Source organism: Hypanus sabinus, chromosome 13 (assembly GCF_030144855.1).
Source record: "Hypanus sabinus isolate sHypSab1 chromosome 13, sHypSab1.hap1, whole genome shotgun sequence".
Lineage (NCBI taxonomy): Eukaryota > Metazoa > Chordata > Chondrichthyes > Myliobatiformes > Dasyatidae > Hypanus > Hypanus sabinus.
Window position 1 is genome coordinate 82,722,308 of NC_082718.1, and position 25,802 is coordinate 82,748,109.

Consider the following 25,802-nt stretch of genomic DNA (forward strand, 5'->3'; position numbering starts at 1 on the left):
TTATCACCGCTAAGCTGAAGTTACCTCGCCTTTGTTGGGTTTATGTCAGAAATATGTCAGAATTTGGAGATTGACATCACATTAACTTGTAAAGCAGGCATTTCCAACCTTTCTTATGCCATGGCCCCCTACAATTACCCAAAGACTCCATGAACCCCAGGTTGGGAACCCCTATTAAAATGAAGTAAGGAAAATAATGTTCTTGAACAAAAAAGCTTGTTCAAGTTGTTTAACGGACAATTACACATCCTACTTTATAACTGAGGAAGATCTTCAGTTTCATTTCCTGGAATTTGTTCACTGTTAACCTGCGAAGGCTGGTGAGGGAACTATGATGCAACACAGGTCAAATAATTCAATCATAAATTCAAATATCAAACTCAATCATCTGAGAAAAGGAATGGAGAGTGACTAGTACCTGTAGCCAGCAAAAGTCAGCACAGTAAAATAGGAGAGACCCAAGTATGGACTGGTATCAGGGAGAAGGAAGACATTTGAAAGGAGATGTACCAGGCTTCTGGATAGGAGTGCCAGTGAGAGGTAGCACCTTCAGGATTGGAGAGCTGGTGAGAGGTGGCACCTTCAGGAGAGGAGAGTTGGTGAGAGGTGGCACCTTCAGGAGAGGAGAGTTGGTGAGAGGTGGCACCTTCAGGAGAGGAGAGTTGGTGAGAGGTGGCACCTTCAGGAGAGGAGAGTTGGTGAGAGGTGGCACCTTCAGGAGAGGAGAGTTGGTGAGAGGTGGCACCTTCAGGAGAGGAGAGTTGGTGAGAGGTGGCACCTTCAGGAGAGGAGAGTTGGTGAGAGGTGGCACCTTCAGGATTGGAGAGCTGGTGAGAGGTGGCACCTTCAGGATTGGAGAGTTGGTGAGAGGTGGCACCTTCAGGATTGGAGAGCTGGTGAGAGGTGGCACCTTCAAGATTGGAGAGCTGGTGAGAGGTGGCACCTTCAGGAGAGGAGAGTTGGTGAGAGGTGGCACCTTCAGGAGAGGAGAGTTGGTGAGAGGTGGCACCTTCAGGAGAGGAGAGTTGGTGAGAGGTGGCACCTTCAGGAGAGGAGAGTTGGTGAGAGGTGGCACCTTCAGGATTGGAGAGCTGGTGAGAGGTGGCACCTTCAAGATTGGAGAGCTGGTGAGAGGTGGCACCTTCAGGAGAGGAGAGCTGGTGAGAGGTGGCACCTTCAGGAGAGGAGAGTTGGTGAGAGGTGGCACCTTCAGGAGAGGAGAGCTGGTGAGAGGTGGCACCTTCAGGAGAGGAGAGTTGGTGAGAGGTGGCACCTTCAGGAGAGGAGAGTTGGTGAGAGGTGGCACCTTCAGGAGAGGAGAGTTGGTGAGAGGTGACATTTTCAGGATTGGAGAGTAGGTTCCACTGCCTCATTCTCCAGCTGAAGAACTCTGAATGTTCAGGAGATGGAGGACACCCCTGCCCCCCCCCCCCCCCCCGCCCAGGAAGTTTATGCTTTCAGCAAAGGATTGAAAATAATTGGTATTAATAAAAACAAATTGTCTCCATATAATTATTTGCTGGAGGACTGTTAATTTTACCAAATGAAATGCTGCAAATACTATCAGTGTCCAGTCTTATAATTCAGATAAAATAAACCTTCCCTCCACCATGAACAGTTCTGCTCATTATTACACGTTTATAGTGTCTATGGCCAGCATATTCAGGATAATGTTATAGCTGTGGGTTTGGTTTTAAAATGTTTATAAGCAATTGAATGCAAATCTTAATGCTGAATTTCATCAGTGCAGTTTTTGCCAACTTCGTAAAGCCTTGTATGTGATATATTGCATGATCTTGTGGCCTCACAGATGTGTCTGTCCTCCTGCCTGACTCTGTTGTTCTGTATCTGTCTTCTTACATCCACACATCTGTCTCTGTTCTTTAGTTGTTCCTGTCTCTCTGTCTCCACTGTATCCATCTCCTTACACCTGAGTTTCTGTGTTTGTCTGTCTATCTGTGTCCTTCGGCTTGAATCAGTCTATCTTCATTTGTCTGTCTGCATCATTCTCTGTGACTTTCTTTGTCTGTCTGTTTGTTCTCGTCTGTCGTTATTCATTTTCCGTTCCTTTGTTCAGGCATCTTCCAATGTCTATTCACTGACTCCTCTATAGTCTTTCATCTGCCTATGATTGACTACTTGTATCAAAATTCATGTGTCTGCCTGACCGTCTACCCACATCCCAAAGACATGCAGGTGGGTAAATTAATTGGTCACTGTAAATTGCTTCTCATGTGTAGATGAGGGCTAGAAATTGGGAAGAGTTAAAAAGAAAATGGGGGAATAAAAGTGGGATTACTGTAGAATTAGTGTAAAATGGGTGTTTAATGGTCCGGGAGACTGAGTGGGCTGAAGACACTGTCTTGGTGCTCTATCTCTCATAACTTCTTATGTTTACTTATGCTAAGTCAGTCCTTCTTTGCCTTTTGGTCTGGACTTCTTTGGAGGAACATCTTTGTCTGTATCTGCCTGCTTGGTCTCTATATTTCTCTATAGATACAGGCAAAGACATTCATAGTTCTCTAACTAATACGTATTTGTCCATCTTTATTTCCTTGTTTGTCTTCCATGTCCGTTTACTCTTCCTGTCTTTGCCTGTTTCAGACTCTGTTTATATATATTTACTAACAATGCCTGTCTTTGTTCATCTCTGATGTTCTCTCTGCCCGTCTTCTCTCTATCTAACCCAGAGTTTGTAATCAGTATTATCTTAATATTATTGTTGAAACTGCATCTCTTCCTGTATCTTTGACAAGTTATGCTTGTCTGCACTCTGGCATATTTATCATATTTGATTTGACAGACTGATGGTTAGAATGATTCTTCAGAAAGTTTGTATCCAATATAATTTTTGGTGCGCCCATTAGTGAATTGTGTACCCTGTTTGATATTTGGCAACTGTAGAAATGTGCTTTGTGCTCATCTCAAACTTGTTTCTCTCTACTTTCACTGAACGTTCACAGTTTGTGCAGAGTTTTAAGCACTTTTAATTTCTTACTACTTTCACTAAACTTTCACAGCTTGTGCGGTGCTTTAAGTGCTTTTTTAAAATTTCAGACTAAGCTTAAGCCAGCACAATATGATTCTTCAAGGTGTTTCTAAATCTGACAACTTGCATGCAGTGTTGGTCTCTGGCTTCTTTTGTAAAAGAATTAAAATATTCACTGGAAGCAGGTAAAATTTCTTATCAGTGGTCTGTGGGGAATAATGTGTGGCATGGTGTTGAAAATTAATCCTTAAAGATGTATGCTCTTAGCAGGAGGTACTTGTCACATGTTTTGTTTGACAGCAGAATGTGGGAACAAGAAAGGAATTTCATCTATATTTTAAAGGTTGCATTTTCATATATATTTCCTTTTATGTAGTAAAGTGCCTCCCATCCTCCATCTGCTAACAGTATTGAGTGGTCCTGTATACACCAAGAGGGAATTCTTCATATCAGAAGAAACTTAAATTTGGAAAAGGTTTGCACCCATTGTGATCCTTTCCTTGCCCGATTTCAACTTGGAATTAGAAGCTATTGGGTTCTGTTACTCCAGAAACGAAGCGAAGGAGAAACTCAGGAGTCCAGGATACCTTGCTTATTTAGTTTTCCTTTAGTGCGGTACTCAAATGTGATACGGTGGCGTAATGACGTATGCCATTCACATACATAGAACCCATAATGGATTATGTACACAACAAAGAGTGATTGATCAAGCAATACATTTACAATATCACTGAAATATTACCTAAATATTAAATACACTGCAGAAGCTTTGCATCTCTCTCGGGTTTAGAGAACCCTGGGGCAAATGGCGATAGTGTGATCCCCCTTGGTTCAAGACCTCAAATACACTGAACTTGGCGGAATAATGGCAAGACTTTGCATCTTCTTGCTGAAGTGTAGTAAGCCAGATTGTCTGTGGAAACATTTAAAAAGTTGTTACGACTTTGAAACTCTTGATCATTGAAGTCTCTGGTTCTAAGTTGTCCATTAAAAACTACCAGGGTGCAACACACGGATTGTGAATTTGGGAGGGCAGAATTGCATGTGATCTCATCCCAAGTCTGAGTTGAGATGGCTCAGGGGGAAACTAGAATGATAATTAGGAAAGGGACGAGATGACAGGAAGCTCAGCACACGGACAAGCCACCAACAGCAGCGACGGCCTGTAAAAGAAGGCCGGCCTTCAACCTGGAAGTGATGTTAGGCATTGGATTGGGTTGCCAACCTTTCAAAATTATTTTAGGGTCTTCAAGAATTGATTTTTTTTTGATGCCATAGAATAATTTTGTGAAACCAAAATAAATCAAAATAGGAAATCCATCCTCTGTTGAATGCATGAGATGAGGTTGCTTACAACGTGGAAACAGGCCTAAGAGTCCATAGAGACCAAAATGCCCCATCCAAACCAGTTTCATTTGCCAGTATTTGACCCATAACCTTCTAAACCTTTCCAAGTCAGGCAGCATCTGTGGAGAGAAATAAACAGTCGATATTCTGGTTTCCCCACTATAGGAAGGATATTGAGGGTTTGGCGAGGGGCAGAAGAGGTTTACCAGGATGCTGTCTGGTTTAGAGGGCATGTGCTGTCGTGAGAGGCTGAATAAACTTGGGTTGTTTTCTCTGGAGTGGCAGAAGCTGAGGAGAGACCTGATAAGAGGGTTTATAAGATTATGGGGGGCATAGATAGAGTGGACAGACAGTATCCGTTTCCCAGGGTAGAAGTATATGCCACTCCAGAGGGCATGCACTGAAGGTGAGTGGGGATAGGTCGAGAGGGATGTGAGGGGTAAGTTTTTTACTGAAGGAGTGGTGGATGCCTGGAATGTGCTGCCTGTTATGGTGGTAGAGGCAGATACATTGGAGGCTTTAAAGAGATGTTTAGATTGGCATATGAATGAAAGGAAGATGGAAGGATATAGATATGCTGTAGGTATGAGGGATTAGTGTTTGGGTGTTTTTGATTTGTTTTTTAGCCAGTTTCACACAACGTTGTGGTTTGAAGGGCCTGTTGCTCATGTACCGTTTCTATGTTTTAGGCCAAGGCTCTTCATCGGGACTGAAAAGGAAGGGGGAAGATGCCAGAAAATTCTGCAAATTCTGTTTCTTCCCTCTTCCTTTCCATTCCTGGTGAAGAGCCTTGGCCCCAAACATTGACTGTGTGTTCCTCTCTGTAGACGTTGTCTAACTTGCTGAGTTCCTCCAGCATTTTGTGTGTGTGTGTGTGTGTGTGTTTTGGATTTAAAGCATCTGCAGAATCCCTTGTATTTATTAAATCTTTCCAATCCATGTGTATGTCCAACTGTCTTTTCACTGTTGTGATAGTACCTGCCTCAACCACTTCCTCTGGCAGCTCGTTTCACATACACCCTTTGTGTAAAAAATGCCCATCAAGCTCTTAGTAAATCTTAAACCCATGACCCCTAGTTGTTAATTCTCCAACCCTGGGAAAGAGACTGAGAGCATTCACCCTATCTATGCCCCTCAAGGCTTTAGAAACCACTATTAAATCATCCCTCCGTCTCCTACGCTCCAAGGAATGAAGTCTTAGCTAGCCTGTCCAACCTTTCCATATAACTCAATCTCTGAAATCCTGGTAACGTCCTTGTATGTCTTTTCAGCACTTGTGGGCATTGAACTCTTATGTTTTAAAATCCGGCTCTTACGATGATTCTAAAGTGACTAAAACAGATGGCACACCGTGTACTATGTTGCGCACAAAGCCTATTAAACAGAGGATGAATTTCTGTACTGTTGTGATTTTCCTTCAGAGACTTTAGTTATTGGTGAAAGAGGAAAAATTTTTGGATTGTCTGAGGCCTGAAATCATGAAACTTCCACGGACATGTTCATTTTTGAGGTACAGATATGGGTTGGGGGTGGGTGTCAGCTCATAACCTTGAGGGGTTCTTTGAACTTAATGCATTATAAACTCATAGAATATTAAAATGCATAGCACATCCTTTGTGTGAATGCATTTGGGCACAGGAAGTGGATGCTGCAGTCCCTTAATCAACTAAACTCCACCAGGCATGTTAGCAGCTTGATGTATTGTGCGATTTGAAGAGGGCGAAAGAAAGGAATGTTCTCCCCCTTTCTCCCACCACAGTTGACCCTGCGTTATTCCAGGGTCAGTTTGCCTGAGATGGGAAAGGCAGGATAGGGAGAGTAGGGCCTCTTTCAGGGGCAGCCAAGTTGAAAGACCAGTTTCTGTAGGCTGTTGGTATCTGATTGGTTTATGAACTGCAGCTGGAACAACTGGTTTGCTTGTTTAAAAAAACGAACCTCAGAAGTTAAATGCAAGGCCAGTATTTAACTTAGTGATTGTTTAAGTATGAGGTGTATTTCTATTTTGTAGCCTTTCGGGGAAAGTGAATGGATTGTACATTTTAAGGGTAGAGAAAGGGGGGGGGGGGGGGAGAGACAGAAAGGTGGAGGGGGAGGGAGAAGAATAGTGAGAGGGGGGAGATAAAAGGACAGAGGGAGTGGGAGAGAGGGAGGGAAGGAGAGGGAGAGAGAAGGAAAAAGAAATCAGGATCTCAACATGTTTGATCAGCTGTTGTGAGTGGCCATCTTCATGTTAGGTCCCGTGCTGCACTGATGGGACAGACCCCAGGCACTTTGTCAGTATACTCCAGCAGGTGGAAGGCACAAGCCTACAGTTTGCGGCAGGTATTCAAACTTGGGCCTGTCACTTAAAATCTCCCAGTTGCACTTAACTACAGTGTACATCCGATTCTCAGGAGTGACCCTTGGCAAATTGCAATTTCAAATAACTTCCCAGCACAGAGGAGAAAGGAGCCAACATCAGAAATGAAACGGCGCACACATAATATCACAACGTAGCTCCCTGATGTAAAGTCACTGCTTGTGGTTTCTGCTGGAAGGATTTCTGGTTTGTGTTTTAAATCCTTGGAGTTTGATGCTTCTTCTGAAGTTCCTGTGATGCCCTGTGCAGGTGGTTCAGATGTATTTTAAAGCACGTAAGGGGGAAGTGCGTCCTCTTTAGAAGCAGGAAGATGAAGAGAGTGAGGTATTAATTTTGAGTACGGTAGGATAGCCAACAAAGGCCCCAAATCTTACATGCTCAATTTCACTGAGTGTGATGACCTGATAGGTAAAGATTATAATGAAATGGATTGAAATATAAAATTGAATAATGTATTGTCACTGTGCTCCTGCTCACTTTAATTATTTTTATGTAGGGCAGGAATGGGAATTAGATTTCACACTTGGCTGTGTTTTCAGTACAGGAATATGTGTATCCAGCTTTTAAAAGGCCCATTTATTTCTCTTTGTTGTGTGTGACTCTACCTTCCACTGGAGAAGAAAGCCTAGGATAAATCTGTGATTCAAATTCCTACCGCCTGGATTTTTGTTTTGCTCAGAAGGTGAATGTTTTCTTTCTCAGTTTCTTCCCTCTGTGCGCTCCTCCCTCCTCCTGGTCCCCCAGGGGTACCAACCTTCCCTGTTTAGGGTTCTGCCGCCATCACCCAGAACATTTGAAAATTTCTGCAGATGTACTATGGACAGCATTCTAACTGGTATGGGGGCTACTTCACAAGATCGAAGTCAGCTCCACAGATTTATAAAATTAGCCAGCACCATCATGGGTACTAGACTGTGTAGCATCTTCACGGACCAATGCCTCGAAAAGGAAGCTTCCATCATTAAGGACCCCACCACTCGGGGCATGCCCTCTTCTTATTACTACCAGGAGGGAGGGGGTACAAGAGCCTGAAGGCACACACTCAACAATTCAGGAACAACTTCTTCCCCTCTGCCATCTGATTTCTGAATGGACATTGAACCCATAAGCACTACCTCACAATTTTTTTAAATTTCTATTTTTGTACTGCTTATTTAATTAACTATTATATATATATTTACTGTCATTCACAGTCTTTTTTTCTGCTATTATGTATGCATTGTATTGCTGCTGCAAAATCAACGTTTTAAACCTGATTCTGATTCAGGTCCCATTCAATCCTCTAACCAAACAGCCAGCAGCACAACCAACTTACATTTATGTAGCATGTTTACCACTGAAAAAAAACTTCCTGGAGGCAGTTTGTAGAAACTAATATTCTCCAGAATTTGAAGCCAAGAAGACGAAGGAGGTTTGGTCAGCAAACCCAATAGGGAGCATTACAAAGGGGAAATTTATATCAGAAGTTCCAGAGCTCAGAGCGTATGTAGCGAAATGAAGTTACAGAAAATGAGGGCATAAATATTGTGGGTGTGCAAATGACCAGAATTACAGGAGCCCATATATCTGGGTGTGTTGTTGCTGCTAAAAGAGGTCACAGGTTTTGAAAATAATTTCAGTACTGAGGTAACACATTCAGTTGATTTTAGCTGTGGACTCAGGGTCAGTCACTGATGAGCAGCCAGCCTCACTGTTGTTTGAAAATATTTCCATTGAAGCCTTGATTTCAGACCTTCCCTGCTGAGGTGTCTCTTATGATTTGAATGTCCACTTTCAAGTTGATGGCTGGCACCCCATCCACCAACCTAAACGTTCATTCACTCCACCTCTGATTCACAGAGGCAATAGAGTGCACCTGTACTCCAATTGGCTGCCTTGCTCCCAGCAACATCTTCCAAATCAATATACATAAAATGCTGGAGGAACTCAGCGGGTCAGGCAGCAGCTATGGAAATGAATAAACAGTTGGCGTCTCGGGCTGAGACCTTTCTTCAGGAATGAAAAGGAAGAGGGAAGATGCCAGAATACAAAGGAGGGGGAGGGGAAGGAGGATAGCTAGAAGGTGAAGGTGAAGCCAGGTGGGTTGGAAAGATAAAGGGCTGGAGGGGAGGAATCTGATAGGAGGGGAGAGTGGACAATAGGAGAAGGGGACCCACTGGGAGGTGATAGACAGGTGAGAAGTGCTAAGAGATCAGAGTGGGGGGAGAAGAAGGGGATAGGAGAGAATTTTTTTAACTGGAAGGAGAGATTGATATTCATGCCATCAGGCTGGAGGCAACCCAAATGGAATATCAGGCATTGCTCCTCCACCGTGAGGATGGCACGAGAGCGGGCCATGGACCAACATGGCGGAACGGGAATGGGGATGGGAATTAAAATGTTTGGCCACCAGTATATTCTGCTTTTGGCAGATGGAGCGGAGCTGCTCGATGAAGCGGTCCCCTAATTTAATTCGGATCTTGTCCAGGTCGGGGAGGCTGCATCGGGAGCACCAGACACAATAGACGGCCCTTGCAGATCTGCAGGGGAACGTCTCCCAAACCACTGACTTCTGCTACTGAGGACAAAAGGGCTGAGGACGCCTGGCAGCATCGCATCTGCAGGTTCCGCCTTCAATCTGCAAATCATTTTACTAGAGAATGTGCCGCTGCTTTCGGTCATTCCCAAAACTTTGTTCCCAAAGGCATGTTGGGAGTACCATCAACAGGAGGACTGCAGAGGTTAAGAAGGCATTTTACTACCACTTTCATGAGTGAAATTGATGCTGGTCCTGTCAGTAATACCTAGATTCTGAAAAACAAATATCTAAAAGAAAAAAATATTCTTGGGGTTTTTACGTGCATTAAGCCATTAGCGTGTAGCGACACTGCCACGGTTATGCACAAGTAATGTCTATGTGCACGAGCTGACATTAGGGTGGTGCAGTAGCGGTCAGTGCAACGTGCTACAGCGCCATCTGTAAGATCAGGGTTCGGTCTCCGCTGCTTTCTGCAAGGGGTTTGTACATTCTCTCCGTGGCTGTGTGGGGTTTCCTTCGGGTGCTGAGGTTTTCCCCCAAGTGCCAGAGGCGCAGGGTTACAGTTAGCAAGTTGCGGGCATGCGGTGGTGGTGCCGGAAGTGCAATGTCATTTACAGGCTGCCCAGCACAATCCTCGCAGATTTGATTTGACGCAAGTGATGCATCTCACCGTATGTTGCAAGTGACAAGTAAAGCTAATCTTTAATGCACACATAACAGTACTGTGCACATGAGCATGGCTATGTATGAGGCACACAATGCAACTTGTGTATGCATGGTGCTTTTTTTTTGCATGCTTGCAGTACGTGCCATGGAGTTTTACATGCAGTGTGATCCATGTATGTTAAGTGTAATGTGTATGTCAGAGAGACAGTGCCTTGTCTGTCACTGCCCAGGTACAGAATTATTGGATGAGGTGCCCCTGATGTCCAGTTGCACCTTGACAGCTGTTGGTGTTTTTAGAATCGAGCTGGTTTACCTTTCCTGTTCCAGTTTTCAGTCATTACATGAACAGTTTAACTTGTTTCCCCTGTAACTTTCTCAGAAGAGGCACGGTATTACCAGTGAGAGTCCTTTATCAATGCCACTGATGCCATCGCGTGTTTCTGTTGTGATTGTGACTTGTCACGTCTGCTGCTGCCCTTGTGTTGCATTGCAGATTTCTTGGCACAGAACCTAATGTGTTATTAGCAGTGAAACTGCTGCTTCTCGTCCTCAGCTCAATTACTTCTCAATCACAATTGTTTGGTAGTTGTTACAAAAATAAGTTGCAGTATGTTTGATGTGTAGGCATTAGGGATGCAGCTATTAAGTTACTTCTGTGAGCCATTCTCTACAGCTCTCTCAGCTGGTGACCTCCACCATCAAGGACAAAGCAGCGGTGTCAAGGAACCATTAAAGCTTGTATGTTTCCTTCAGCCTTCCTACGAGAGGGATGGGGGAATGGCGGTGAAGAGGACAGAATGAGGGCAGTGGGGTGGGGATGAAGGGATGATATAAGAGGTGAGAAGACAAGGAATGTAGGTGAAGATACTTGGCTGGGGGCATGAGAAGTGATGGTATGAGTGGTGAGGGGATTACGAATAAGGATACCTGGGTGTGGGCACCAGGGGTGAGAAGACACAGTGTGGAAACTTAGAGATGTGGCTACTAGGGTGAGGAGACTTGTGGTGAATTGGCCTGGATTGAGGGACACTAGGTTAGAAGGGACTAGAGATCTGTGCATGAGTGCAAGGGTGAAGGGACTTGGATGAGGGGATTAGAGGGTGAGGGAATAAAGAGTGTGGGCTCAAGGAGCAAAGAAGCTATGAACGAGGGCACAAGTGTTATTGGCACAGTTTGAAGGTCTTTTGACAGCCCTGAGGATGGGTCTTGGCCCAGAACGTCGACTGTTTACTCTTTTCCACAGATGCTGCCTGGCCTGCTGAGTTCCCCCAGCATCTTCTGTGTGTTGCTATTGATGCTGGGGATTAGGGGACCGTGACTGAAGGAACTGGAGGTGAACTGCCCAGAGGTGCTGGCAAAAATTATAGAAGGAACAAGTGTGAGCACCTGGGACCATGGCTTCGATGTGGGGAAGAGAGAAATCTGTTTTAGCTGGGTTGTTGTGAGAGCCTGGGGAGGAGAAGGGAAGAACTGTGTGTTTTACACACAAAATCTAAAAGATCTCTGGATTAGTGCATAAGAATAGTTAGGCAATTAAGGCAAGTTTGATTTAATTAGTGTGAATTTTGTATCATGAATGTTGTTTATCTCGGGGCTTGTAATGAGTTGATTGATACTAGTATTCTGACAGAGTTGGGGTCCAAGCACTGTGAGTTAAGTTTGGGGAAGTGTATAGGTGTGGATGCAGGGTGAAGTAAGACTTGGATTGACTGTGGTAGCTCGTAGTTGTGGTATAGTTTGACGAACATCACTGAAAGCGTCAGGTTGAACCAGATCTTTGCCCGGTTGGAATAGACACCAGTTAGGGTAGCAGGACCATAAAGGGGCGCCGGGGCGGAGTTCAAGTTGACGGCTGGCATCTGAGGCATCTCCTGCAGGGAAGCGGAAGAGACGAGGGACAGAAGTAGGTTGAAGTGAGCCTTGACGGGTTCACCAAATGACCTTTTGGAGGAATACTACGAATCAAGCAGAATCTGCCGGAGAAAAGGGATTGCCAGTGATTCGGCTCGAAGCCCTGCATCAGGACTCAGAACTTGTGGGTTGCAGCTCTGGTTTATCACCTGTTTAGAACCCCCTCTAAGGAACGCTCCTGATGCAGCAGTGTGATAGGACAGGACTATGCAGCAGAGACTGCTTTCCCAAAACCCTTGCTGCAGCCGAGACCATCATACCAGTATCACTATTTAACCTGTGTCCTGATGTAGGGTTTTGACCTGAAAAGTTCCTTTCCTTCCTTAGACGCTGCTTGACCTGCTCATTTCCTCCAGCAAGATTGCTAGCAATCTTGTGTCTTGATAGACTGATGTTTGTATCTGTCATGGCAGCTCCCTGTTTAATTGTGACTGGTCTTGCGAGAGAATGCGCTGCTTTTCGGGGTGGCTGGGGGTGAGTGGGTGTACGAGTACAGCTCTGACTGCCCTCTTTGTGTTTTTTAGATGCCGTTCTCCACGAGGACAGCTGACACAATGTTGCGATAAGGCAAACTTGTTACTTGTAGTCTGTAGCTGGGCAGTTGGCGTGCACATGGGCTGAAACAAAAAACGTAAAGCTGTTCGAGGTGTTCAGCGTGACATCGACGCATGAGCGCGCGACAAAAAGCACGGTGCGTATTCCTCCCAGGATGTGTTGTGCTGATATCAGTAGAGTTGAGTACCGATCGGTCTTTTCATTGTGCAGCAGATCCCCGAAAGCGTCAGGCTGACGCGGCAAATACTGTACCACTCAACCCTGTCATCGTAGCACGTAGTTAGAGTGGACACCAGGGTAACAGGACCATTGTTTCCTCATGAAGTTTCACATTCATCTACAATAATGCACTTTCTCCTCAGGGCATAGGGTAATATTTTGTCGTGTGTTGCAGTTCTGATCTCTCGCTTGCTCAGGACTCTTCTGAGGAATGCATCAGGCACTTTGCAGTGCTGTGACAAGTTGTGGAATGAGAGACAGTTGTCAAATGGGGGCCAGGAATTTTTGTCCCATCACTCTCACTGCGTTCAAGTAGCAGCACAGTGGGGGCTCCACAATAGTGTAGCAGTAAGCATGACACTATTACATCTCGGGGCGTTCCGGACTTTGGAGTTCAATTCCAGTGCCATCTGTAAGGAGTTTTGTACACTCTCCCCATGAACCACCCGGGTTTCCTCCGGGTGCTCCAGTTTCATCCCACGGTCCAAAGATATACTCGCTCGAGGGTTAATTTGTCATAGTAAATTGTCCAGTGATTAGGCTAGTGTTAAATAGGAGGGTCGCTAGGCAGTGTGGCTCGTTGGGCTAGAAGGGCCTGCTCCACACTGAATATAAAAAAAGTAAAATCTCTATTTAACACGTGCCTTCCACCTGCTAAGTGGAAATTGGGATAGCCCTGCCTGTGAATAACATTGCTTTTGGTTTACTGGGCTGTGAGAACACGGAGCAGCTCTGTCATCTAATCTGTTTGTTTAGGCTGTGAATGGAGACCCAAAGGTCCAAGGAGAAGCTGAGGGCAGCAGGGACTGATGGCTTTGTCAACTCTGACAGGATGTGTTCTTGGAGGGTTCACCCTGCCTCCTCCTCCCACACACCCCACCAAAGACTACCTGACACAACGGTCATGGAACACATTGCCTTCCCTCATCAACTGAGCTCTCCTGAGCCAATTAGAAAGCAGATGCTTATTGTTATCTGATAGAATAATCCCTCACCATTAACCCTCAACATTCTGCGTGTCTGAGGGGTTTCACATCCCTGAATTGTTTGCTCAAGTACTGGCCAGGAAGTTGATCCAGCATCCTGGTTCACCCCCTGGCAATGGAGTGAGGACTGCAACCTAGCTGGAGGAGAAGTGGCTATGTTCATCACCATCATTAAGTGCCATGTCGTATGATGTGGGCCATCATGGTCTTCCATTCCACGTTCTTGGCAAATTGTTGCTTTGCCATTGCCTTCTTCTGGGCAGTGTCTTCACAAGATGGGTGACTCCAGGCATTATCAATACTCTTCAGAGACTGTCTGTCTGGTATCATTGGTCGCGTAACCAGGACTTGCGATATGCACCGGCTGCTCGTACGACCATCTGCCACCGGCTCCCATGGCTTCACGTGGCCCTGATTTGGGGGGGGGGGGGGGGGAAGAGAGGCTAAGCAGGCGCTTCACCTTGCCCAAGGGCAATGTGCAGACTAACAGGGGGAAGGATTACCTTGATGGCCTTAACTCCTTTGGTAGAAACATATCTCCACCCTTGCCACTCATGTCGTTAGCTATGTTGGGAGTCCTATTGTCCATCTGGTGTGGCGTACTGAATGTTGTTGTTTTGATACTTTTCTGTAAATATTCTCATCCCAGATGTCCTGGTTTTGGTTCAGCTGAAGTTACTCTTGTTCAGACTGGGTGAGTGGTGGGCATTCAGCAGTAAAACTCAGTTTCCTGAAGTTACACACCCACTGAGTGTACATTGATGTCTGCTGCTGCAAGATAGCCACTGAAGAGAAATGCCACCGCATCCAATGCAGGGGTTCCCAACCTTTTTAATGCCATGGACTCCTACCATTAACCGAAGGGTCTCTGGACCCCAGGTTGGGATCTCCTGATCTAAAGGGTCACTGTGAGTCTGTCCTTTCAGAGACTGTAGTGTTTGTGTGGAGTGACCACCTTTGTCACCCAAAGTGCTTTGAAGCTTCCGATATTTGAGGATCTGTTGTGATCAACTGTAGAAGTAAATGGGTGTGGAGAATTTGTTTTATTGGTGAATGCTTACTTATCCTTCTGTCATCTGTTCAAGTGCACAAGCTGGCAGATTATTGAATGGTTGGGCAACTGGCTCAGAATATGACCCTGAAGCTATCTTACTAGTTTATTTCTTCCTTTGCGTCTTTTTTTAAAAGTTACTAACTGTGGGATTTCCTTCACTTCCTCTGCCCTCTGGGGCAAGGAATGGGATTAAAAGAAGTTCTAAAAGGTTCAAATGCTCAAAAGATGTTTTCAGTATACAATTCTGAGATTTCTCTTCTTCGGATAGCCACGGAACAAAGTAAAATCACAGAAGTCAGTTCAAAGAGAAACAGCAAGCCCAATACCCCTACAAAAAAACACGATCATCAACCCCCTAAAACCCCTCCCCAGGGGTTTTGCAACAATGCAAAAATGCAACAAGAACTTTGACACCCTAACCCCCCCCTCACCCCATACAAAATGCAACAAGAAGATCAGCCCCCCCAAAAACCCTCCCCATTCCCTTGCACAAAACGCAACAATCACATCAGCCACCCCCAATCCCCCTCCCCTGCACAAAAATAAAACAATGGAAGTATGGGCGATAACACAAAATATAAAAACCATAAGACTGAAAGAGAGTGTTTATTTTCCCTCACAGAAAATTGGAACTTTTCTGCTTGCTTGAAATAATGAAAGATGAAAGAGGTGTCTGATTAAAGGAGGTGCTATCTCTTTCGTCTGGCCTTTTGTAGATGTCAGAATAATTCCAGTCAATTTTACTTCTGAATGAGTCTTGCTGTTTCTTTGAGAAGGCAACATCGGAGACTGACTGGCATTGGGTACTCTACCAATGGCAATGATGGGCCTCTGGTGCTCTCCCCAAATGCCAGTTTTCATATGAGGAAACAAAATATTTGCTGATCAACCATCCCTCTGTGATGTACTCTGACCAGATACAATTCTACCATTGCACAATGCAAGGACACTGCAGAATCCTTCTTAGAAAAGGAATATCCATAGTTTCCTGCTGTTTCCCGACTCAGCAAAATCGAGGGAGTAATGTTCTGTCACCTTTGCAATGTGGCCTTCACTGAGAAGTGAACTGAATGGTTATCCATTGTCAGTAACCTTGCATTTACAAATGAAGTTGAGAGATTGTTCCAAACACAAATCAAAATAAGGCTGCAATGAACAACAGTCAGTACAATAACGTACCTGAGAAGTCGACAGAATTAGAATTTTGTAAACTGTAATTCTGAAGTTGTATGAGACGTTGCTGGGAATTATTTGGTGTGCAGTTTGTTCACTTACCTAGAGGAAAGATGTAAGTAAGGTTGAAAGAGCTCAAGAACATCTACAAGGATGATGCTGGGACTGGAGGGCCTGAGCTGCAAGGAAAGATTGGATAGGTTAGAACTTTATTCTCTAGGAGTTAGAAGGTTGAGGGAAGATTTGAGAGATGTATACAAAATTATGAGGGGTATTGATAGGGTGAATGCAAGCCGGTTTCCCACTGAGGTTGGGTGGGACTACAACCAGAGGTCAGGGGTTAAGGGTGAGAGGTGAAAAGCTTAAGGGAAGCATGAAAGGAAGTTTTTTGACTCTGAGGATAGTGTGAGTGTGGGACTTGTACCAGCGCAAGTGGTGGATGTGACTTTGATTTCATCATTTAAGAGGAGTTTGGATAGGTACATGGATGGGTGGGGTATGAAGCACTACAGTTCAGGTGCGGGTTGACGGGACTAGGCAGTTTGAATGGTTCATCTTGGACTAGATGGGCTGAAAAGCCCGTTACTGTGCTGTAGTTTTCTGTGGTGTGTCTTTAAGGTAAAGCTCTGAGTGCTACACTGAAATGGAGAATTGGGCACAGCACTTGCAGGTGTAGTGTGGGCAAATCCACATGCCTACCTTTTCATAGATGTGTTGAAATGAGTCTGCAGTTCACAATTGCCATTCTGAATCTGTGCCCAGCCCATGTATCACCATTGTTGCTGTTTGAGGGTGCTCCAGTAGGACAGTGGTAACTGGAGAGAAACCTGCCCTGCCTAAGTGCACTGTCAGGTGCTTTGATGACGCCACTTTTGAAGCTTAGTTGGCCCAAAGTTATGGAAACTGTTGAATGCTGTAATCCAACCAAAGCAGAAGAGATCTGTGTTTCCATTGTCTGCAGAGTCCAAGGAAAATGGACCCAAAGGAGGGGAGTCATGATAATACTCTTCCGCAAACTGTTTTCAGGGTGCATGCAGCTGAATAGCGCCCTACAGTTTTAAGTAGTGAATAAATATTTAAGATTTGCTACAGTGGGTGCTTCTTAAACTTATTTGAATCTGAACTATTGAATCACTCGTAGATTTCAAAGTTTAAAGTACGAGGGGTGATTGATACGTTCGTGGCCTAAGGAAGGAGGAGTCAATTTTAGAAAACCTGCCACATTTACACACTTAGTCCAGCGGTCGTGGAGCATAAGGACCTTGGCCCTCCAGAAAGTGTCTACAGCAGGGGTGATTGATAAGTTTGTGGCCTAAGGTAGAAGGAGATTAGTTATACAGTTCTTGTTACATGCACGTGCAGGTCAACTCTTTGAGTGATTATGCAGTAAGTTTGAAGTTAATAACTCATCTCCTTCTAGCTTAGACCACGAACTTATCAGTCACCCCTCGTACATTTATGATCAAATTATGTATACTATATACAACTTTGAAATTCATCCCCTTACAGGCAGCCACAAAGCAAAGAAATCCAGTGGCGCCCGTTTAGAAAAAAGAAGACTGTCAAACACCCACAGGTGGTACGGTAGTGTAGTGTTTAGCACAACACTTTACAGTGTCAGCAACCCATTGCTGCTCCTGCTGCTGCCTATGTCCTACCCCTGGCTGCCTGTGATTCCTTCGGATGCTCCTGTTTCCTCCCACGGTCCTGCTAGGTTAATTGGTCATTAAATTGTCCTGTGATCGGGCTAGGGTTAAATCGGGAGTTGCTGGGCGGCGCGGCTCGAATGGCTGGAAGCGCCTATTCCGCACTGTAGCCCAATAAATAAATAAACACAAACAAACAAACAAACAAACGGTTGGTTCATTCATTACAACTTCCTCGTCTCAGTTAATCATGACCAAGAGAAGATGATGATTGCTCAGTCGAATTGTAATTCCAGGGCCTATAACTCTGTTGTCTGAGTTTTGTTCCTTCATTCACTTAACTAACGATGGGGCTGGGAGCACAGGTTCTCTGAAAAGCAGCTTCTTCAACACTATTTATTTATTTTTGGATGGACGAGAGTTTTACTTTAGCTTATAAGAGAAGTAATCAAATTGTATTTTTTTTTGAAAAAAAGAACGAAAATAGACCATAAGGCAGAAAACTAAAACTTATTTTGTTTATTAACCCTTTCCAGCCCACGAGCTTTCCCAGAACAAGGCTTCATCAGTCCAGGCTGGCACCCACTTGCAGTGCCTATCAGTCCACTGCACAGACGACCTTACTGACTCTAAGGGCCGGAGCCCTATGCAAACTTGGAGATCTTTGCATTCGGACATCTCTAATCGATTTGGGACATTCGTGGCTGCTTTGACCTGAACAAAAGATGAATTTTCTTTTGATTTCTCTTGTTTTTTTTAAAAAAAATCGTTTCCCTCCTTTTGGCTGCTGCAGTGCGACAGACAGACAGGACTTCAAAACAGATAAAATAGTTACAAAAGGATCTGGGTTCCCTTGCTGGCACTTCGGCTCATGACCCGCAACACTGGCTGGTGGCCTGGAAAGGGTTAATACCGAGCCCACGTCACCCTGGTTTTGGCCGCAGTTGCTAGCTTGATACCAGGCCTGTTGGATTGCGCAGTAAATGATGCAGCGGCCAATCCCAAGCTGAGCTGAACAGAATGCTTGTGTTTGGAATTGTACGACTTTGTTCCCAATGGATTCCTTGCACTTATAACCTGATTTCCCCCCACGCCAGGCACCTGCCTCCTAGGCAGCAACAAAGCATTGATGGCAGTATTCCTCTCGGCCCTCTTCATCAGGAATCTAAAGTCCGTGATACGCAACCTGCAAAACCCGTCAGCTCGGACGGAGTTGTCACCTTCAGCCAAAGTCATGTGGGGAACAGGAGGGGTGCAGGTGAGGGGCTGGGATTGTGGCTAGAGGTCCAGAGGTTTCCTTTGCTGATGTGATGGTTCGTTTATATCCTCAGACAATAATGGTTCAATGGTGAAGAGACACAGAAAATCTGGGGGAATAAATATTCATGTGTTTTAATAAACTATTAGAAATTACTAATGTTTGGACTGTAAAATAAAATCGAAACAGGTAGCAAAATGGTGCTGGAGTCAATATATTCCACCAGGTTATATTCAGCTGTAGAGGTCCTCAGCCAATCTGAGCTCAATGTGTTAAACGTTCTGCAGGAAAAAAAAGTACATTAAAGACAAAAATACGCACAAAATCGTCAGTTGCTTCCCACGACCTGTGTGGTTTTTGAAACTGTTTCTTTCACTTGGAGGATGTTTTAAAGTTGTTCTTTCAGGCAGCAAAAATCAAAGACCAGAACATTAAAGGTTCAGCAGGAAATGAAAAAGCAGAGTGGGATATCCCCTGCCTTGGCCAGCATGCTATCGTTGGCACTCAACACTCCATGCCCATTTCAGCCCAAGGCACTGCATTGTGTGAAGGGGCAGAGTCAGGCATCTGGAGTTGGAACACTGATCTCAGTGGATGTTGCTATATGTGCAGCCTTCTATCTTTCCCCACACCCTAAGAGTTTTATAAGGAACCAGAGAAACATCAGGGTGTGGAGGAGGAAGAGAGCCACGGTGCACGGCAAAGCAGACAGTATGGGATCCTCCCCTCCTACCTGTCCCGTCTTCACATTTCACAAACGAGCAACTGGTCTTCTATTCCCATGAAAGCCCCACCAGCAGCTCCGAGTTGTTAAAGCCCAGGTGCACCTTCCTCTGGCTTTATGCAGAGAATCTGTCCATGCAGAGGAAGTTAGCGTCAAAGAGAGTAGAAATCCAACCTCGCTAAGGTTGGCAGCCCATCCCTCTCAGCAAGTTGAAAAAGATCAAGGAAGGAGAGGACTGGGAGACTTCTGGTGCTTTTGCCTGTGGGGGAAATGGGTTGCCTTGTCCGATACAAAAGAGGAAACATCAAGGTAGTAGTGGACATGTTACTATAATCTGATAATTATACTTCTTGATGAATATCAAGTATTCCTTTCAAATGTCCACTATCCCTAATACCAACAGCTCCAAGTTTCCAGTTCAGTGCTCGTTTGAGCCTGATGTTTGATAAGTGAAGCCATGTGGCTTGATGCTGTTTGCAGTTAGACAGTGTTCACCTCTTAGTGCAATTGCCATTAATAGGGGCTTGCCACGTCTGTGCTGCCTGTAGGTGACCATTTGAAACTGACAGTTCAATCCTCTCTGCAGCCAGAAAGCCACTTTACCTAAGCCCCATCATCCCTTCGGGGGCATAGGCTGCTGGCCGTAGCTCAGCAGAATCCTCTGTCCTGGGACAGTTTTTCACGTTAACCCCAGCTGTGGCCCATCTCCTCGAGGGTTGAGGTTTTTGGAGTTTTTGTTGGCATTTCTAGAGCACTGGGTTTTTTTACGGGATGGGGTTGCTAGTCCCATGCCCATCCCTTCTCCAATCACACTGTAGAAAGCATGTTAGAACTGGAATACCAGAGAATGCTCCGGGAGGATTGTCCGAGGGAGAGAACTGAATTTCTGACAGACGCTAAACGAGTGGGTTGAACGTGCTAAGCCCCACAGTCGCAGGAGGCGGCTTCCTCTCGTCAGAGTATCCTGAGATAGCTGTGGCCAGCTGCGAGCAACAATACCGTTGTCCATGGTGAGCTGGTGAGTTCCCTGCCTCGATTCTCTGCCAGGGAATGTGTGTGCACGCGTCGGCTGACCCGGGAACATACTTAATTGTCATGTTTTCCTCTATGATCTGGTGTGAGATCATGTACAGAGTAATAGGTGCAGCAACAAGGATTTTGTAGGACTGCTGGATGCAGAAGACCCTGCTAACCCTCCACAGTTAAATTAGCTGGGTGCATGGCAAGGTAGTGGATACGCCACCTGGCTCTGGCAGGACATTCTCCCATAGTTGCCCTTGTCTGAGTTGCCCCTGCCTTGCTGACAGCTGGCAATCCTCTCCCTCACGACACTGACTTTTTGGAATACAGGCGTTTGAGTGGAGAAGGTTTGGTTGAGTTTGCCAGCACTACGAATGTGTGAGAACAGTGACTTCGATGCTTGATGTTTGTCGACCTTGGCAATTAATAGCCAACCTTGGCGCATACGGCAACACCAAACACCTCAGCCCCAGCTACTGACATTCACCACCATCCCAGAGCAGCGATTCCCCTCTGTTCCACAGACTGCAGTGAAATGCGGTAACTGAGAGGCCCTCTCTCACTTTGACCCTTAGACCAAGCCAAAACAACCACCCCTTGTCCCCAAGCCTGCAGGCTGGTGTCACCTTATGCACAAGGTGTGGGTCACAGGCCTCCATAAGACAAAAATTCGACAACAAGTGCAAAGGGATTTCATTTAGGAACTATTCCAACTTCCAATCTGACCCATTAGTTATCAGGAAAAGACCTTAGGAAACAATGCAATCTTTTGGTATTCTGAACATTTAACCAATCGTTCCCATGGAGAGGATAGTGACAATGAAGCACAACAGGAAGCTAAGGACTGTTCTGTTGCTCAAAGTAAGATTCCAGTGGCTGGGTACCTCAATTTGAGGTAGGTTTCTTTTAATCTAAAGACATTGATTTTTTTTAGTTTATAATTTCTATTTCCCCTCCAGCAATCTGTTATCTTTCGATTCAATATTCCTTGTTTTGGCACCTGCCTAAAACAACAGCATCATGAATTTCACAAGGAATGGCCAAGATGCTCATCAGGTCAAGGAGCTTCTGTGAAGAGAGAAAGTCCAACTTCCTGACCTTCTGAGAGTCTTTAACATCTTTTGTTTAATGTAATAATTCCAGGTTTCTTGCATTTTCTTCCTTAAACTTTCTTTGAAGGTTAAAGAATGATCCTATGAGCTGTTTGGTAGAGGACTGGTTGTGATCAATTTTCAAAATACTGGTAGGGATCCCAGCCAATTTTGTGATGTACTTCCATCTTCTATTTTGAAGACATTGGTACTCAGCCCTGATTTATTTCCTATACTTTATCTGAAGACGAAACAATGCAGTGAGGAAACAGGTACCCAATAACCTGCTAGGGAAGGCATTTATTTGAAATGTTATGGAGCTCGGCTCTATGAATTGGTTTGGTCTCTCTGTTGTCAGGGAGGTCCTTTGATGGTTAATGGTTACTTCTGAAACGATCTTGCGGTCCCAGTGGTGTTGTGGAACAGCCAACACACCATTGTCTTTCCAAGTGGACACTACAATACCTGGTCACAATGTAATGAAATCTGGGGGGGGGAGGGATATATCCAGTTTTTACTCTGCAGAGTGACAGTGTTTCCCATCATCTTTCCTGGCAAACCCACCCTTTCTCGCAGAGTGCTGTGTTAATTTTGCTGAAAATTGTAAACAGAAGATGGGGGTCTGAGGTTTGTCTTCCAGATTAGCAAAATAACTTATTACTGCCCATTACACAGCTGGCATTTAGGGTAGCAATGAAGGTCCTCCATCTCTAACCTTGGCCACACAGATATAGAAAGATCCCTCATTGCTGTTTCTGTAACAGTTTTGTTTTACCAGTCAGGGTTGTTAGCTCTGAGATGAACACCCCCCCCCACCCCCAAACCTGAAGGATCGGTGGACCACTCTTAGTCTGTCCTCTACCCTTTGACCTGTTCACTGTTCGGCATGGGTGACCCTACCAAGAGCCAAAGGCCCTGACTCCAGCCAACATAACTCTGTAGGTCATTGAGGCATGCAAGCCTCCAAACCCAATGACAAGGACAGCATGATAAAGGCACTCGTTACTCTCCCTGCTAACATTCAGTTCTACAGTCATTGCAATATTGACTATTCATACCAACACCCAAGAGTCTTCAGAAGCCTGCCCCACTACGTCCTAGACAGCTGATACAAAATCAGTCCCTTCTTATTCCATGGCATAGCTGTTTACCCATACATCTTAACTCTATGCAAACATCCGTCCAAAATCGCACACTTCTATTAAAACTGTTCAGCACTATAAAGTAACTATTCAGCAAAACATTACATCTAACATTGAAATTGAAGGTTCTTGAGCTCACACTAGCTGGGGTGGCGTGGTAGCATAGTGGTTAGCACAATCCTTTACAGTACAGACAACCCAGGTCCAACTCCTGCCGCTGCCTGTAAGGAGTTTGAACTTTCTCCCTATGACCGTGTGGGTTTCCAAAGACGTACCAGCTGGTAGATTAATTGGTCATTGTAAATTGTACCGTGATTAGGCTCGGGTTAAATCGGGGGAATTGCCGAGCGGCGTGGCTCAAAGGGCTGGAAGGGCCTAGTTCGCATTGTATCGTAGTAAATAAATATCTGAAGTTCTTTTGCTGATTAAGAAATCAGATTATCAATCTTCCTGAAGATTTGCAGATGGAACATGGGCCCTGTTTTGCTCACAGCTGGCTGGCTCTGTTCAGTGTGGAGGAGTTTTACTCCATTCTGGAGTCTATTCCCATGGCTGAACTTCCTTGCTTTGTTTCTCGTGCATGGAACTGCAGAGAATTATTGAGTGGGAGTGCTGATGAATACCAAGTGTTAAGTTACCTGTTGTACAATCCAGTTCAAACACACGCTTCTTCACACAGTCATTAAGGACAATCATCCCACACTTGACACCTTCCAGTGTGGTCCAATTCCTTAAGTTAACAATATAATCATTGCTGTAATTTGTAGCAGGCACTTCCCAGCCAGTACCTTTGTTCGATCTGTAAGTGGTGTTAAATGGTGTCTAGCTCAGATGCTACCCAGCATTCCGCAGACAGCAGTATTGTTGCTTGACGTTTAGTAATGACTGGATATTTCACTGCCTCTGAGAGCCTTATGATGGTATTTTGAAGTGTTCTGCTCACATGTACATGTTCTGTCAGTAAAGTATTGAATAATCCATCGCAATCCTTCAGACCCCCCCCCCACCAACTCGTTTCAGCAGAGTAAAATTCAAGATGTTTTTTAGTACATTTTCCACCTTTTTTTAAATTGCACCTCTAAATAGGACATCATTTCACCCCACCCCTCTTGCCTGGTCTCATCAATCTCTGGCACCCCTATCTGTCAGCCTGCATTCTTACCCAAGATCAGTGATTAACACCTCTGCCACTAATTACCCATCCATAGTGACTCTCTCAGTCACTCTGTAATTTAGCCTTGACACCTCATTTCCCTTGTTCAAGCCTCTTAAATTCTTCCTGTTTGTGTTTCAATAAAACCTCCTCGCTGGGGCACCAGCTCTGCCACATCCCTCACGGTGTAAAGTGCACATTGTTATAAATTCATACTCCTCTTCTTTGGGACAACAAACCTTTGCCAACGTCACAATTAGCATTTTGCTTTCAGTGCATGCCACAGATTTGAGACCCGTCATTGTTAATGCTGAGCCTGCCCGGGTCCTCTTGTTGTCTAATGCCTGTCACTCTGGGCTGGGATTCAAACTGAGTAGGGAGGCGAAAGGACAGATTCTGCAATGCACCGCACAGAGCCGACTGTCACCAGTGAGAGATCTTCCTCCTTTCTCTCTGGGCTGGATCCCCACGCAAAGGACAACACATTTTGGGCACTGAAACGAACAAGCACCACCCTCCTTCTACCAAATTACTGTGTGAGAATTGGGATATGATTTGATCATATTATATTATGATTGTGACTAACTTCAGCTATTCTCTGGGTTAAAATATGTGTGTTGGGAGAGCAGGGAAAAGAATAGCCTGTGCATCGAATTATTGCAGGGTCACGGTCAAATTTTCTTCAAGTAACGGGGTGAGGTAGGACCCCCCCCCCAAAACTTCAGATCTAGCTGCAGATGTAACAATATGAACTGATAACTGCGATAACTTCTTGCTGTTTGGTTTGACAAATCCTGGTATTGACATTTTGAAATTTGGAGTTTTTGTTTGACTCTTGTCTCTTACACAATGCTGCTTTAGTCCCCGTTGACTGACTCCAGCAGTTCCCACGGGTTTTCTGAGTGTTTTGTCTTGTTCAGTGCAACAGGACTTAGTTTTGGAAACAGGAAGAATATAAAGATATGGACTATGTACTGTAGGTGTGTTCACCTGTCTGTACTCATACCTAATGTATACATATGTTTTAATGAGACACAAGACAATGAATAAAATATAATGCAAGTGATAACTCTTGTCTGCTCCTTGTGCATCTTTCTTTATTTGACACCCCTGGTAACTGACCTGCTGTGAACCTATTGCTGGCTGATTTCAAACAAATGGCAGCTCCTTTACTGGCTCAGAGTCAGAATCTGGTTTAATGTCACCAGCATATGTTGTGAAATTTGTTGACGTTGTGGCAGCAGTGTATATATATATATACACACACACACACACAAACACACATACACACACACACACACACACATATATATATAATAGTTAAATAAATAGTGCAAACATAGAAATAAAAAAGTAGTGAGGTGGTGTTCACGGGTTCGACGTCCATTTAGCAATCTGATGGCAGAGCGGAAGAAGCTGTTCCTGAATCATTGAGTTTGTGCCTTAAGGCTCCTGTACCTCCTCCCTGATGGGAGCAATGAGAACAAGGCATGTCTTGGGTGATAGGGTCCTTAATGATGGATGCTGCCTCTTTTAGGGATCGCTCTTTGAAGATGTCTGGGATTTTACGGGGTCTAGTGCCCGAGGGAGCTGACTAAGTTTACAACTCTCTGCAGCTGACCTCGGTCCTGTGCAATAGCCACCCCTCCTTACTAGATGGTGATGCAGCCAGTTAGAATGCTCTCCAAGCAAATGAGCTTCTCTGTTGGATGCTGCATCAAAGTTCAAAGTAAATTTATTAATAATTTACATATATGTCACCATACACAACCCTGAGGGTCACTTCCTTGCAGGCATACTCAGTAACTCCATAATAGAATCGATGAAAGACTGCACCATCTTAGGGGTTCAATTAATGTACAAAAGACACAAATTGTACAAATACAAAAAGAAAGAAATTATAATAATAATAATAATAAATAAATATCAAGAAAATTAAATAAAGCATCCCTGAAAATGAGTCTGTTGAGTGTGGGAACACTTCTGTGATG

At 44.7% G+C, this 25,802-nt stretch overlaps 1 protein-coding gene across 7 annotated transcripts in view; it reads left to right on the plus strand.

The window, feature by feature from the left end:
* mn1b (meningioma 1b) overlaps positions 1-25,802 on the plus strand; it is a 184,865-nt gene that overhangs the window by 15,237 nt on the left and 143,826 nt on the right. The window contains exons 2-3 of one of the 7 annotated variants that reach the window (XM_059988056.1): positions 12,315-12,481; positions 17,960-18,098. The exons of 4 other annotated variants lie outside the window; for them this stretch is intronic. In XM_059988056.1, the coding sequence (XP_059844039.1) occupies positions 12,315-12,340 (26 nt within the window). In that variant the 3' untranslated portion in view covers positions 12,341-12,481; positions 17,960-18,098. Of the gene's footprint in view, positions 1-12,314; positions 12,482-17,959; positions 24,875-25,802 lie in introns of those variants that run through there. 2 more of the 7 variants (XM_059988057.1, XM_059988054.1) reach the window with 2 other exon arrangements.